At 38.4% G+C, this 15,135-nt stretch overlaps 1 protein-coding gene across 4 annotated transcripts in view; it reads right to left on the minus strand.

Moving 5' to 3' along the window:
• Positions 1 to 5,784, minus strand: part of PRUNE2 (prune homolog 2 with BCH domain) — a 140,035-nt gene extending 134,251 nt beyond the window's left edge. For all 4 annotated transcript variants that reach the window (XM_054810236.1, XM_054810235.1, XM_054810234.1 and 1 more), the window contains exon 1: positions 5,620 to 5,784. In XM_054810236.1, coding sequence (XP_054666211.1) covers positions 5,620 to 5,655 — 36 coding nt within the window. In that variant the 5' untranslated portion in view covers positions 5,656 to 5,784. The remainder of the gene's footprint in view (positions 1 to 5,619) is intronic.
• Positions 5,785 to 15,135: the final 9,351 nt, after the last annotated feature.

Below are 15,135 nucleotides of genomic sequence, written 5' to 3' on the forward strand. Positions count from 1 at the left end.
TGTCTTTCACTTCACAAAGCCGCCACTTTATTCCAACCAAATCAAATATTATTTTCAAAGTAACCACTGTCTATCGTTGATAACAAAACTCCAGATAGGCAAATAAAAGGCAATATGAATAAACATGTAAGTGACTCAGCTTGTTTTCAAACTGTGGTCACATAAATCTGCTAAAGTCATGCCATCATCACTAACTGTTCTTTGAACTTCTTTGACTCAGAAACAAGAACAACAGTAATTTTTCATACCTATCAAAGCGATGCCTTGGAAGCTTTTTTTATTGTTCTTAAAAGCATCTCCCTGGTCATGGGCATGGCCCTCACTTTGGAAAATGTCCAGTTGCATAGTCCAATTTTTCTCTGGGCACATCTGCCTGGGGGCATAGTTCCCCCTTTGCCCAGTGCATTACTCTGCCAGCTGTAACATTGGTCTAGCATTATATTCTCTTTCCTTATGGCAGCAAGTGATTAAAAGAACTTGACGTTTTAGGGGGCTTGGGGTTTTCTTCCAAATACTGTTAACTGCTGAAGATGACACAGCATTTAGAAAGATTATTTCCCCAGTTGATCTGCTATTGTCTGCAGAGGGAGGACCATCTTTCAATTGCTAGTATGAAGCAGTTTGCTGCAGTGTGTGGATATCTCAGTATCATCTGCACATTAAGCCCTTTCCAGGGCTCATTCTGTCCTCTTTGACTTCCCTGAAGCCAGCATACAAAGCATTAGGCTCTCCATTAAGCACAGACCAAAGGCCAGGGGAAAAGTACTGGCTGGCAGCCATTGTCTCAGCATCTCTCAGCGGGAATTCTGTCAATTTTTTTTTTTTTTTTAAATTCTTACAGCTTCTTTCTTGACAGACTCCCTTGATTTAATTTCTCTCACAGTCATTCAGCTTCACTGCAAACAATCTGAAGCACATGAGATTACTTGAAAATACCAAACTTAACTACCTCATGCAGCACACAGTATTTCACATCAGAGAGTTATTAAAGAAATAATTTCTGATTTTTTACTTCTCTATTTAATTGCCTTTAACATTCTCATAACCATTCTGATAATCATCCTGAAGTTACACCACTGAAGATGTAAACTTTTGATTTATTTTTCTAATTAAATTATACAAAATGATATATTGACTGATCAGTGACTCTTCTCCCACGAGAGCTCAGCTGTGCCTGAAAGAGTCTAACCAGAGAGACAGACTGAATTGCCACCAAACATATCAGTAACATAATATACTGGGGAAGACAACAAGGTTTTGTGAAGTATGACATTTTTGTACAAAATCCTTTAAAGTTCTTTGAAGAATTCAACAAGCATGCAGAAAAGGACAATCTAGTCAATGCATTGTACTTGGGTCTCCAAAAATATTATTGAGAAGTTTCCCGGAGCCTAGTAAAGAAACTAAATCACCAAAGAAAAAAGGGGTCTAATCCTCTCATGGCATAATAAAGAACTAAAAGTTAGGAAACAAAGAACAGGAACAAATGGTCAGTTTTCATAATGAAGGAAAAATATCTGTGAAGGATTCTCCACAAGGATATGTGCTGGAATATGTGCTGTTCTTCATATCCATAAATAATAAATAATATTACTTCCAGTAGGACAGGTAGGCAAATTATAAGGTGAGAAAAGTACTGACAATACCAGATTATTCAAGACAGTCAAATTTAAAAATGCCTACAAGAGCTACAGAAAGGACTCATGACACTGAGGAACTAGGTAATAAAATAGTAAATGGAAATGAAGGTCGAGAAGTGCAGACTAGAGAAAAATGTGAGGAAACAACCCCAACTCCATTTTTTAACTATTTATAGGTAACATACACAGTCAGATGGGCTTTAAAATGGTTACTACTAAGCAGAAAAAAAATCATGCATGAATTTTAAATGACACTCTGAAAGCATCAGAAAAATGCTCTCTGACAGTAAAATAAATAGGTAAGTGGAATATCAAGCACTCTTTAAGAAAATGGAAAAAAACCTGAGATGTTGTTATACTATTGTCAAAGTCTTCCATGCACTCATGCCTTAAATATGGCAGGCAGTTCTGGGCTCCACAACTTTCAAAGGGTTAATAAAATTACAAAATCTTCAGAGAGAGGCCACAAGGATGAGCAGAGTGATAGAACATTGCTCATGTAAGAAGGGGCAATAGAAAACCTTAGCTAGGAAAAGTTTGGGAGAAGAGAAGGGGGATACGGTAATACTTAACTAAACACCATGGAGAATGTGAACAAAAAATACTCATTCAAGGCATAAGAACCATGGAACTCCCATTAAAATTGTCGGGCAGATGGTTTAAAGCAAACAAACAGGGATATTGCCCCACTCACACAGAGCACATGATATAATTGTAAAACTCATCTGTCTCAGGGATTTTGTGGAACCCTAAGCATAAATTGATCCCCAAAAAACCCCAACAAACTCAAAATGTAGCCAAATGTACAGAATATGGCTCTAGTTGTGGCTAACATCGTAGTTCAGATACATTTTTTGATCTAAGCTTTCAACACCTGATCGGCAGACCTGTATATTCTCCTGCTTATAATCCTCCCTCAGACAACACAGAACACCGGCTTAGAAGGACCTTTGGTCTCACCTAGTCTCACCCATTCTCACATTATTACTAGACTTAGAAAAAACTGGAGAAAAACCTGCAGGACTAAACTGTAAATGCCAAAAAATGTCAGTGCCTCATCTCATGTTCTGCCATGTTTTGCCTTCTAACATTTTCCCCCCTCAGTTTTACATAGATTATACACAACAATTTTAAAAATCAGTACTGAAAATTACTGACAATGTTCTATGATTACATGACAAGTCACAAAAGCAAAATTCATTGTTCTTAAGGAAAGAATAGCCTAATGGAGACTTTATTATTAATGGATAATATGGAAAGAACTTTCCTCTCTAAAAATCAGTGAAGGTACAAAATACAAGAGTCTTAGAAAACAAAAAATGTGCAAGTCCTTTGTGTGGTATACTCCCAGGCTAGAATTCACTCCATGTAGAAAAAGCCTTGATTAATGTTGTGGCTGGAGCCAGACCCAAATGAATGATGAAGCACTTGCAGTAATAGGTTCTCCTGCACAGTCTGGAGCAATGGTTCTTCTGGAGCTATTGTTCATGAGCAAAGAAAATTTTCCTTTACTCATGATGAGTAGTACTCATGTAGTCAGTGTACTGTAATCAGTTTAACCTAATAAGATTACCTATAGTGTGAAATACTAGCACTGTAAGACCGGCATCATCAGGCCTCTGAGATACAAATGTAGGGCTTTGGCATCTTCCACAGATACGGCTGCAGCAGCACAGCAACACAGAGCAAATCGTAAGTTTTGAGCCATTCACCAATTTACCAAGGCAGCTTTACCTTGTATCAATGACAAACCAAACACAGCCCTTTGTTTGCCCTCAACTCAGTCTATGGCTACCTTGTATCAGCAGAGAAAGATTCCCCACAAAAGGCTTGACCAAGCAGGAAGGAAAACACATCATCAGCCCTCTGTGTTGCAGTATGCAAATCTTGAATTGCTCTGGATTACCATTTTCAGGCTACTGTGGTACAAAGTAAATTGGAAAATTGAAGTCAACCTATAAGATTTATAAATCTGTTCTGAACTGAACATGCTAGTGCTCAGATGCTTCTTCCCCAGCCATGCTCAGCTGACACGACCATACAATGAAATATCATAGTCAGAAAGACGCTCCCCCACCTCCGCAGTACTCCTTCTGTAGAGGAGACCTGCTCCAAAATGTGCTTTTCTCCCATGGTTCAGAAGGTACAAAGAGAAGTCTGCATTGCCTTTGAAAACCCACATTGCAGGAATAAAAAGGGCTACTGTTCAGTTGCTGTGCTCCCTGTTTCATATAAATTGAAGAAATAATATTATCTATTATCCATGGGCCTCTTCAGATTTATTGTTTTACAGACAAGTCATTTCTGATTATCAACAGCTATTCAGAAAGATTAATGCAGTATTTTCTTTTAGTAGTAAAATCAAGTTGTTCTTACTGCTTGCCATTTACTAACGGTTCAGAGGGGACCGCTTTCATAACTTAATTAATGTCTATTAAGTAAGACCACCTTTGATGTACTTGAACAGGAAACTTGTCAAAACCAAATCTCCAGTTCAAATGTTGCAATATATGAAATGCTGATGCAAAAACATACTAAGTATTTGTAACTGCGCTATGCAGTATCTTTTAAAAGGGCTACCAAAGTTTAGACTGTTTACATGAAAGATACGGGAAACACTTTACAAACTCCTAAAAAAACATAGTAAAACAACTTAGCTGGCATGTGACCAAGATGACACACTTCATGTTTACCCTTAACATTTGCCCACACAGTTAAATATTAAGGGGGCAACCAAGGGATTCTATTTTGCCAGTCTTCTAAAAAATGCCTTAATTCTCTGATTACCAATATATGCGTGACAACAAAAGATGGTATAACAAACCATCTTGTACAAATGATTATATACAGAGAATGATCGCCACTGAGAAAGACAATCTTGGTTTTATGATTGCTCACTCTCCAGAGATTCCTAACAGGTCTACCAAACCGGGAAGGCCCTACTCTTCTAATTATCAACAATGAAGTTTACATTTAGTTACCTACAGCAATTCTCCAAAAGGTGGGGAAAGGACCCTGCAGGCACATAGGTCCCAAGCACCCAAAAATACAGGGCAAAACTACCAGCCACAGGATTTTTTTACTAACCCATTATTAGTTCTATAATTGAACATACTTCTTAGAGCTGAGATAGCTAGCAGGAGTGCAGGCTGCCCATGAAAGGTAACAACTGTAAAACCGAGTTTTGCACAGAAAATCAACCCTCAAGATCAGAAACAAGCTGGCCTAAGACCAGTCTTAAAAAAAATCCTGCTTTTGCACTGCATGTAAGGTTAAAAAAAGCACATACTATTTGAGGACAGATTATCACTCACTGTAAACAAAATAAATGCACTGCAGTTTCAGCATAACCCTACAAACAGAGTCATTTGAGAACAGGACCTATATATCTCTGTGATTCCTTACACAATATTAACTACCTATGGCAGATGAGACACAATTATGGGACTGGTCCTTGATCACCTTTGCATATTTCTCAGTTATTTTAAGTCTTGCTTATCCAAACTTATCCCCTACTCCTCGTGACATTTAGACCGTGGAAATGACAGGTTTTCAGTGACTTCTGATATAAATTTTCCCCCATTCAACTACGCAACTTGATGCATCTGAAGACTCTACAAATGCGCAAACAATCTCAAAATGGCACGCAGCCACTCCCCGCATGCCTGTCAAATACAGGTTCGTATACTCGTAAAGCAGAGCATTATTCAGCAATAACCAGAGGGCAGCAATGTGTGAGAAGAAAACGCACCCCCAAAAAATGCCCCAGCCGGCACAAAGGTCACAAGCCCCATCCTCTTCCCACCGCCCGCCCTGCTGAAGAACGCCGAGGACCACAGAGCTGCTGAAACACTCCGAGAAGTTTTTGGGAGCATCCGCGGGTGCTGCAGCCCGGGGTGCGGGGACAGAGGCCGATGACTGCAATTACCGGCAAGTCGGGCGAAGTTTTGCGCGCCCGCTGCCCCCCGCCGTGACTCACCAGCTTGGACTGGGCGCGCTGCAGGAACTCCTCCATGGCGCCGGCCGGCAGGCAGGCAGGCCGGCAACGGGCAGGCAGGCAGGCAGGCAGGACCGCCGCGCCGCACCGCGCCGCACCGCGCTCCCGCGCGGTCTCCGCGCTGCCCGCTCTGGAGCGCGGCCCCGCTGCCCGCCCCGCCCGGCCCCGCCCCGCCTGCCGCCGCGGGCGGTGACGTCAGGCCGTGCCGCAAGGGCCGGTGCGGAGCCCCGCGGAGGGGTGCGGAGCCCCGCGGAGGCGTGAGCCCGCGGCAGGAGGCGTGGAGCAGGCAGCCCCCTCCCGTGCAGCAGGATCGCGTTTCCCTCTGGTCTGCGCAGTCTGTCAGACCCTTAAAACCTCTGATTCGTTCTGTTTCAATAATGTATGACCGAAATAAAGGCACTCTAAGACCCATCCCAGGGTCTCAAAGCAACAGGTACGCATTGCTGGCTGCTGCGGGCAGGGATTTCTCAGTTTCTCATTTTACAGATGGCAAAACCCAACAAGGCAAAGCTCGAGGGCATCGAGGCCAGAGGCAGTGACCGTTTCGGGGTCCTCTTACCACGGTGGCACAAGCTCTGGAGGGAACCTAGCAGACACAGCCTAGGCTCCAGAAACCCTGCCCTCTACTTCAGACCTGGGATCCTTTCTAACTGTAGTGCCCGCAGTCACATTCCATACATATTCAACTGAACAACTCGCAAAGGAGCCTCCAGGCATTGCATCCACTTTATAGCAAAATAAAGTGAAATGTCAAAGAGCTGGATTCCCTGCCCAGGACTGTAGAAGTCACTGGAAGGTCATGCAATGAGTATAGAATGGACCAGGAAAAAACCTGCAGGATTCATAGCTTCCCCAATGCTCTCACACCACTAGTATTCACCAGTGTGTTTCCTTTGCCCACTATAAATAACTAACCTGAATAATACAGATTTATTATTCCAATCAAGTTGTGCCTCACTGAGGAGCTAGCAATGGCTAATTATTAATAAATTCAGTGCTATGAGACTTGGGATTTTTTTCTCTTGTGTATTATTTTACAGCTCATTGAAGATATTACTGTAACAGCTAAAAGCTCTTGCTTCCTTATTAACAAACTTTTTCTTATGAGTGTAATTCACTCCCATTTGATTGTTAATTCTTTCATGATATCTTGCAGATCCTATTACTGAGTTCCCTGTCATGATCAATCTGCTCTGACTAGTCATATGTTCCTGTTCCAAAGTGTTCTGGGGAACAGGAAAAAAAACCCCTAGTCTGTATTATAAACATTTAAAACGGAAAGGTAAATCTTCATTAAAATATTATAGCGGACTGAAGCACTGTGCAAAAGACATGAAGCAAAGTATTGTAAATGACAGTGTTCTACAGATAAAATTGAATTTTGCTACATTTACTGGAACATTTCTTCTTCTGAAACACATTAGTGTGTTTTAGAACTCTATCTGAATTTGGATTTTCCCATTATTCTAAAGAAAAGTAGGTCTTTTGAAAGATTACAAGTTTTGCACAACATATTGTCACACTTGAAACTGAAGTATTGCAATACAGGAGTTGCTGTGTAATTTGAGATGCAGAGTTAAGGTCTACTAAGAATTTTTTGCCAAGTAAGAAATCAATATGATCTCACAAAAAAACGGACTAAACTCATCCAGAAGCTGTTCCTAAGGGGTGTTCCTCCCTTGATGTGTGTAACATAATTCCTTATGAAATCAGTGGGAGTCATGTATGTGTCCCAAAGTGAGAATTTACTCTATACCTCATGCATAGAATTGAATTATTTAAAAAATAGACTTGTTGAGCAATGCTGAATTTTTGCTTGTTCATAAGCACATTTGCAATACTTCTTGTCACATTGATGAGATTTAACCTGTGAACGATGAGTTCTGCATTGTACATTTTTGTGGGTTTGAAAATGTAAATATAAATGATGTTGTACTTCTGAGACAGAGTATGGTTTGGAAGTGCATGTTTCTCTACTCACATGACAAAGGAAAAGCTGATTTTTTTAATTTCAGCCATTATTAAAGCATGCAGGAATATATGTTGACTTTGTTGTATCATTTTTCTGTGTCCTAAAAAAACTATAGCTCTAGTAATTATGTACAAAGAGAATGCCTTACCCTATGGGATCTTCTAAAACTCTCCTCTCATCTTCATTGTGACCATACAGGGAAAAGTAATTTGCATCATATACAAAATATCCTAGTAAAACCTTATATCCTGATACATACTATGTCATAACAAACAACGCAGGGGTTTGTGATCTTCTAGAGTTTCAGTGATTCGTGTCCGTTTTATTTATTCTCCAGGCATACAGTTGAGATTGGCTTTATTCCATATGATGGAGAAGCAAAACCAGGGATTACCCATATCTCAGAAAAACTCAGATCTGAACTCTGTAGCTCACCTTTACAATTTAGCAAGGAATTTGAAGAGCTGTTATAATACAGCTATCCAGTGGCTTAACATTTCTATCATAAGTAGTGTTTGTAATAAACACTTCAACAGCATTTTAACAATAGTTTTCATGATAAATAAGGTTCAGGTTGCCATTGCAAGAGTTGCTACACTACCATAGTAGGAAGAAATAGTTTCTTCCCCATGGAATCAAAATGTTACATAATCATTTCAATACAAGAAAGAAAAAAAAAACCCAAACCAACTGTACACAGCTGTCAGCTATTGGAAGAGGATATGATTAAAGAATTTGAAAGGAAAAAGGTGATTTCACAAATTACTGAAGGAATAATTCTCCAGACCACCACCCAAAGAAACAAGGAAGACCAAAACTGCACATAGCAGCAGCAGATTGACAGGCATTGGCACTGGCACTCAAGCCTTTTTATTTGCAGGGTCTCCACATGATTTCCACATACACCCGTGAAAGCTACTACTTCTTTCTCACAGGTTTTATCAACAGGACATGTACTTAGAGTCACCAGTTATCCAGTCTTCTGTGTCGAGAATCTTCACTTCCTATGGAGAGCAATGCTTTTCCATGTTACTTACACTTCCCAGTTTTACATGTTTCAATTACACTGGTCAACCTATAAAGATGGACAGAAAGAAACCATTCCAAATAGCAGGAGACTCTGCTCCTCCAAACGTAAATACTGTCCATCAACAATGCATAAAACCTCTAAATTGTGAAGATATCCTGTCTTTCTTTAGAGAAGGTGGGCATGAAAATGGAGTCAATGAACTCAGTGTCCCTGATGGAGTGCTAGTTTGCCAAATGTAACTCAAGTACTAATAAGAAATTATGTTCTCTGAGGGATCACTGTTGTTTATTTGATTACTTCATTCCCAACCATAAATTTCTAGATGAAAGCTTTATAGCAGCCCCTATTGCTCTCATGAAATACTATGTATGGTAAAAATGAAATTGCTGTTGCTTTTCCTGAGGGGTAGAGAAAGAGAAAGGAAAAGCCATGCCTGGCTAGGAGATGACTCCTAAAGATCTGATACAAATATCTGTTGAGGTTTTCAAAGACTGAATGCATTAATCTCATTTTAGCTGTGAATAGCATATAATTCTTATGTTACAATACTTGTCTGTTCTGTTCTTCCATGCAAAACTGAGTAAGAGACCAGAGTGCATGTTTTTGAGCCAAGACTGGCTACTAATTCTAAGCCAAAAAGCACCACTGAATCAATACCAAAAGTACTTGGAGGTATCCCAAACAATTGGCTGATTGAATGGTTTTCTTTGTGGGAAAGTACAGGCCGACAGGCACAGACAATAGAACTGCAGGTTCAGTCCCCTCCCAAACTCCAACTTGTACAAAAAACCCATGAAAAAGTGTGAGAAGCCAGAATCCAGATGCATTTCCCATTAGCACTAAGTCCATAGAAACTGCGTTCCCAGGTTGTTCATCAAATTTCAATACAAATGAGTACTAAGATAGGTTATTATAGAAATCAACCTGCTGTGCTGCTGCCGCTTTCTTAGGCCACTTATACTGAGAACTTAAGCAAATTACATGCCCCATGTGAATACATCCCTAACTGTTTAAATAATCAATCTACTAAGAGACAGAGTATTTTACTTCATTTGCACAGCCTGAATACAAGCTACTTGTATTAAACTAGTCCCAGGTCAAAGAAGTAATTCTGATAGATGAGCTCAGCTTTTCAGGTTAAAGCTGTTACCAAACCTCCTGTCCACCTACCCCTTGCCTGGAAGTTAATTGAAGGAAATCTATTCCCATTACACTGCCATTCACTAGCATCATTTAAACTAAGCAGAAATTATGTTTCCAAGGTACAGTAATCCCTGTTGAAATAGGGGGAAAGGGCTTAAGCCATTTGACTTAAATCATTAACACTGTTCGCTTCCCATGCACATGGGTCAAAGTCCTTGAAGACCAATTTCCTTTCTCAGCAATAGCCAGTCTCACGCCTTTGACAATAAGGTTTTATGCTGCAGTGAGCACAAGGTATTTTCAAATTAACTATAAGAAAATAGAGCAAACAGTACATAAAACATCTGCAGCTTTATAGATTACCATTGATCAATTGCATAATAGTAAATTTATTATTATTGACTCTTGAATTGTTTAACAAAATTACATAAGTGAACGTTCTTACAAATGACAGTTTGAATACAAATAAAAAGGAAACAAAAATGTTCTCCAAATTTCAAACTAGAGAATATAATGTTAACAGAATATTGGCTCTGTGACAATAAACCTAATTCTGAAACATATTACACTGAATATTATATTGGTTACTATTTTAATTCCAAAGAGTAGTAGCAGTACTTCTCATTTTGCAAGCTGAGCAAAGTATGCAATTGTTTGTAATAGATCAGCTAAAAGTATTTTTTAAGTTAGAAACTACTTAATTAGTACAATAATTTTTAGCTAAGTCTTCTCATTCCACAGACAAGTATCATAGCTAACTACAACTACTTTCTTAAAAAGAATACTATAAAGCCAGTACAATTCTTACATTGAGCTTCGAAATTCATACGTACTCAACAAATTCATTGGACCTCTGCCTTGAGGACAATAATGAATGCTTAGTAGGTATGCTGAGGCTAAAATTAAGGCTTGTGCAATGGTGTGAGGAAGATGAAGAGTTTCTTTGTCTGGAAGTAGAGGAGGAGCATTTACTGTTAAGGTCCCAAACACCAGTAAAAATATTCTATATGATTAATAAAGTACAATAAAGAACATTCCACAGTTGAAATTCTCATGTTTTAAAGGGAGAAGGATATTTATAGGGGGAAAAAATTACCTCTGACTTCTAGAAAGAAAGAAAGAAAGAAAGAAAGAAAGGAAGAAAGGAAGAAAGGAAGAAAGGAAGAAAGGAAGAAAGGAAGGAAGGAAGGAAGGAAGGAAGGAAGGAAGGAAGGAAGGAAGGAAGGAAGGAAGGAAGGAAGGAAGGAAGAAAGAAAGAAAGAAAGAAAGAAAGAAAGAAAGAAAGAAAGAAAGAAAGAGAAATCTGATTCTTTTAATGAAGCATATAAATTCAATAGCAGAATTACAAAAGCCATAGTGGTCTGAAGATGCAAGTGAGGGGAATTCATGCACAGGTAATCTTGTTTTGAACAACAAAAAAAAAGATTATGCCAGAAAAGAGTGTAGAGCTTGCAACACTGTCCTTCCTTTAAGTCTGAATGAAGTTTACTGACTCTGTATACCTCAAAAATTGTCTAAGCCCACCATATTTAACAGACAAGTATCCTGGAACACTTACCCCCAGCTTTGCTGTGTTACGGCTACTCTGAGTACAGCTTCAGAATAAACACTAAAATAAGCAACTGTTGTTATTTAGACAGCTCTTCTACTCTAGGTATACAATGATAAAATATAACCCAAGCAAAGCTAGGAAAGTGAAACTGAGTACAGTTTATTAGCTATTAGAAAAATTAATGAAATCTTTAGTCTAATGTTTACGAAAGTTACTAAAATCTTCCATGTGGGCAAAGTAAATGTTCTTGACAGGTTAGCTGAAGGCTGGCCTGTTTACATGAACAGGTTATAGCAGCATACAGTGATACTAAGATAGCTCATTTAAAGGTGGAAATTTTATTAATCATATTTGGAGATAAAATTTATAACTTGCTTCTCTACAAATGCCGCGGGAGACTGGTTTTCCTAAGACTGTGGCTATTAGCTCTTGTATTAACTCCTTCCTAAGCCACTACAGCACATTTCCACTTTTAATATAAAATGAAATAACAACTCAAGTGTTTCTATGTGGCTAAATTGGGTAAAATTAAAATGTCATCAGTTTGGAAGAGTTTAAGGGAATAACCTCTGTGTGGTATGCAAAGTAAGATATGCATACTAAGTTTGATTTAGCCCTAGAATTGGTACTAAACTTCATCATGTCGATTGCGAGTTTTGCTAAAAATTCCAGTAAGCTGAAATATAATCAGATAAACAGGGGTTAAACACCTAACTACAATGTGTTTTACTCACAATACACATGGTTGTTACTTGAAAAAAGGAATAACAAATTGAAGCACATACAGAATATACACAGACCATTCAAAAAACATGGTGATCATCTTCGGAAGATAATACTAAAGAAGACTTTTGAATCCACAGATTCCCATTCTAAATGGGTTGTGTTCTGTATGACTGTAACTCAATGGAGATGTTGAAAATTATCACTATACTTATTGAAGAATAGAGCTCCTGAACAGATTCTAAGTCACCAAGGAATTCAGTTAACTTCTGAAGAGGAATTGTCTCAAATATGTCCCATCATCTTTTATACAGCAACAAATGCACTAGTAGAAAGATTTATTCATGTATTCCAGTAAGTATTTCAAATTATAACTGAGAATATATCCTACAACAGATAATTGCAAATGTACTGCCTTCCTATAAGCTGACAGAAGGTGTTTTATATGATAGAGCTGGAGGTCTCCATACAGACTTGTTATAGCCCTGTCAATGATGGACTGATAAGCTGACAAAAGATAACAGAGACCTGGAGATGGTGATGTTTCTTCATGAGAGCCTGTGATTCTCCCTGTATCATGAGAAATGACAGACAGCAATGTGTTCTGGCAAAGGTGCAAGAAAGCTTCCACAAGTTCTACAGAATATTATGCATTATGGATACCTCTTGTGAAACAGAGCACAGCCAATGTCACGTAACACCACCAGTGTGCTGTACATCCCTGTTCCCACCAGACATTTCAGGTGTGATTCCCCTACTCCACAGCTGGATGATTTTGTTGATGAAGAAAGGCTAGAAAGCACATTGTTCCATATGTTTTGATAAAGTGTCTGTAAAACCTTATCCAAAGATAATATTATATTTCATAATAAGAATTCATTTGTAGATTGCTGTATATTTAATGACATTAATGCATTTTCATGATCAAAATGTCTTTTTATACTCAAGGGGAGGAATACCGCAAAAAGTGAATAGCTCCATGAACAGCACAGAGGAGCAGACCAACAGTGTCTTCTAAGAACAGGTATATTTCTTTTGGAGGACTTTCTGGTGTCTAAATTGGAAGTCTGGAGACTTTTAATAGTTGATACTTTTGATAGCATCTCAATGGACAATATGTCATCTGATAAAGAGAAATTAATCTTCGGCCTTTAATTCCTCTCCCCAAGTTAAATAAGTGGAAAATTCTTTCAAATGTGGTTGAAACTGATCAACACTTTATAAGTTATTGCTGGAAACAGTAACTGACACAAAAGTACAAATTCCAAAGGAAAACTGGCTAAAGCAGGCATTGCTCTGCCGAAAGTGTTGTTAAGGCCTGCAAGTGCTTTAGTCAGTAGCACACCGTGGGCCTTAAATGCCCAGTCCCAAGGAACACATGCCTCTATATATGACTGAGCTAGCTAAAGGCAACATTTCATACAAGTCCCCGGCAAAGCTGTCTCTTTTACTTGCACTGCCTCGAGCCTGTAACATCAGCAGTGGATAACATAGTGTTTGGAAAGTGGGAAACCTCTTCTGGTACTTGCTGTGTGTGGCACAGAAACCTGAGAGAGCTGGAGCACAAAGGTAGCTAGGTAATGCTAGGTAATGAGTAAACACAGTCATATGGAATCCAGCTGTGTCCATGTGGCTTCCTATTATTTTTGCATGAAAACCAATGGAAACAAAAGGTTTTGAGTCTTTTCTGTTATTTCTGGTTTATATTTTTGAAGATTATCATAAACTAATAAGATTAATGCCAAAGTTCTGCATTTATTTTCTATTTCAGTAATAGCATGTCTTGTTCAAGACTTAGGCTTTTCAGCTAAGAATTCATACCATAAAGATAACAGGCTTGGCCATTAATGATCATTAGCGTCACCACTAAGAAAAGATTCATGTTGGCATTATTTATTAAAGCAATCAAAATGTGCTATTATGTTCCTAATTACAATATTTATTCAAACTCCCCTACTTACCCACAGTACAAATACAGTGCAGGCAGCTGTTGTAGAAGCTTCCCTGTGCAGCTCTGGAAGTGACTTTTTCTTTCAACTGAGGACACTCCTATTCTCAAAGGGAAAGAATAGAATAAATGTGGATCTTCACACTGTGAGGCAAACACTGGTTTTGGATGCATGAAGTTGTATTAAAGATAAGAGCTGCAGAAGCAGAGAAGTGACTAAGAGCTGTGGTAGGTCAAAAAAATATCTATTCAAGCTTCTGCCTTCAAACCAGCATACCATTATAAAAAAAAAAAATTAAAAACAAAGAAACAAACAAAACTTTATCACTTGTAATGTAAATTACCCACCAGAAAAACAAAGATTTTGAAGTACTACAGAGCATTTTATTTATTCAGGGCTACTTCAGGAGATAAAGAACACCAGTATCAGATTCTACAAACAGAGATTCAGTATCATAAAGTCCTCCCCTGAGACCTGAAATAAAAGTCTTACTTCACTGTTATGCAGCACAGCAGCAGAAATAAACAAACACAAACTATAGAACTGGGTCTATCATAAAGCCTATCACACAAAATATCTAGAAACAAATATGAATGTTGGATAATTTATTTTAAGAACATCCATTTAGAATATTAACAAATATTATCTTCAAATTAATTCAGTGTCTATTGACTGTGCACTTTTTGCTGAAGTATGAACAATATGTTTATTAAATCAATATTATAATTTTTAAACATTGTCAAGCAGAGACCAGTAAGACAGGTAAAAAGGTAGCTGTCTGCCCTCCTCAGATGAAGCCTACTTTTCCAAAACCAAGAATGACCTTTTTTAGCAACTACAGCCTAATATGGATTATCAGCATCATCTGCTCCTTTTGTTTTTAGGAACGATTTGAACTTGTGCTTTTTCCAAAGCAATCCCAAAGCAAAAGATACAGTTGAAAGAGATCATTAATGTCTTGATAAATAATCTAAATTATTGTTTGTTTGAAAAAATTAATGTTTTACATATCCCAAAACACAAAATATGCCACTTGCATGAGGGGAATTTTGTAGCTGTGAACGGAGTTGCAGTTAGTAGTATTTTTCCATGGACAGAATACATTTTGTTAGTAACATTGGTGTGTCCT

This window comes from Grus americana, chromosome Z (assembly GCF_028858705.1).
Source record: "Grus americana isolate bGruAme1 chromosome Z, bGruAme1.mat, whole genome shotgun sequence".
In the NCBI taxonomy this organism is placed as follows: domain Eukaryota; kingdom Metazoa; phylum Chordata; class Aves; order Gruiformes; family Gruidae; genus Grus; species Grus americana.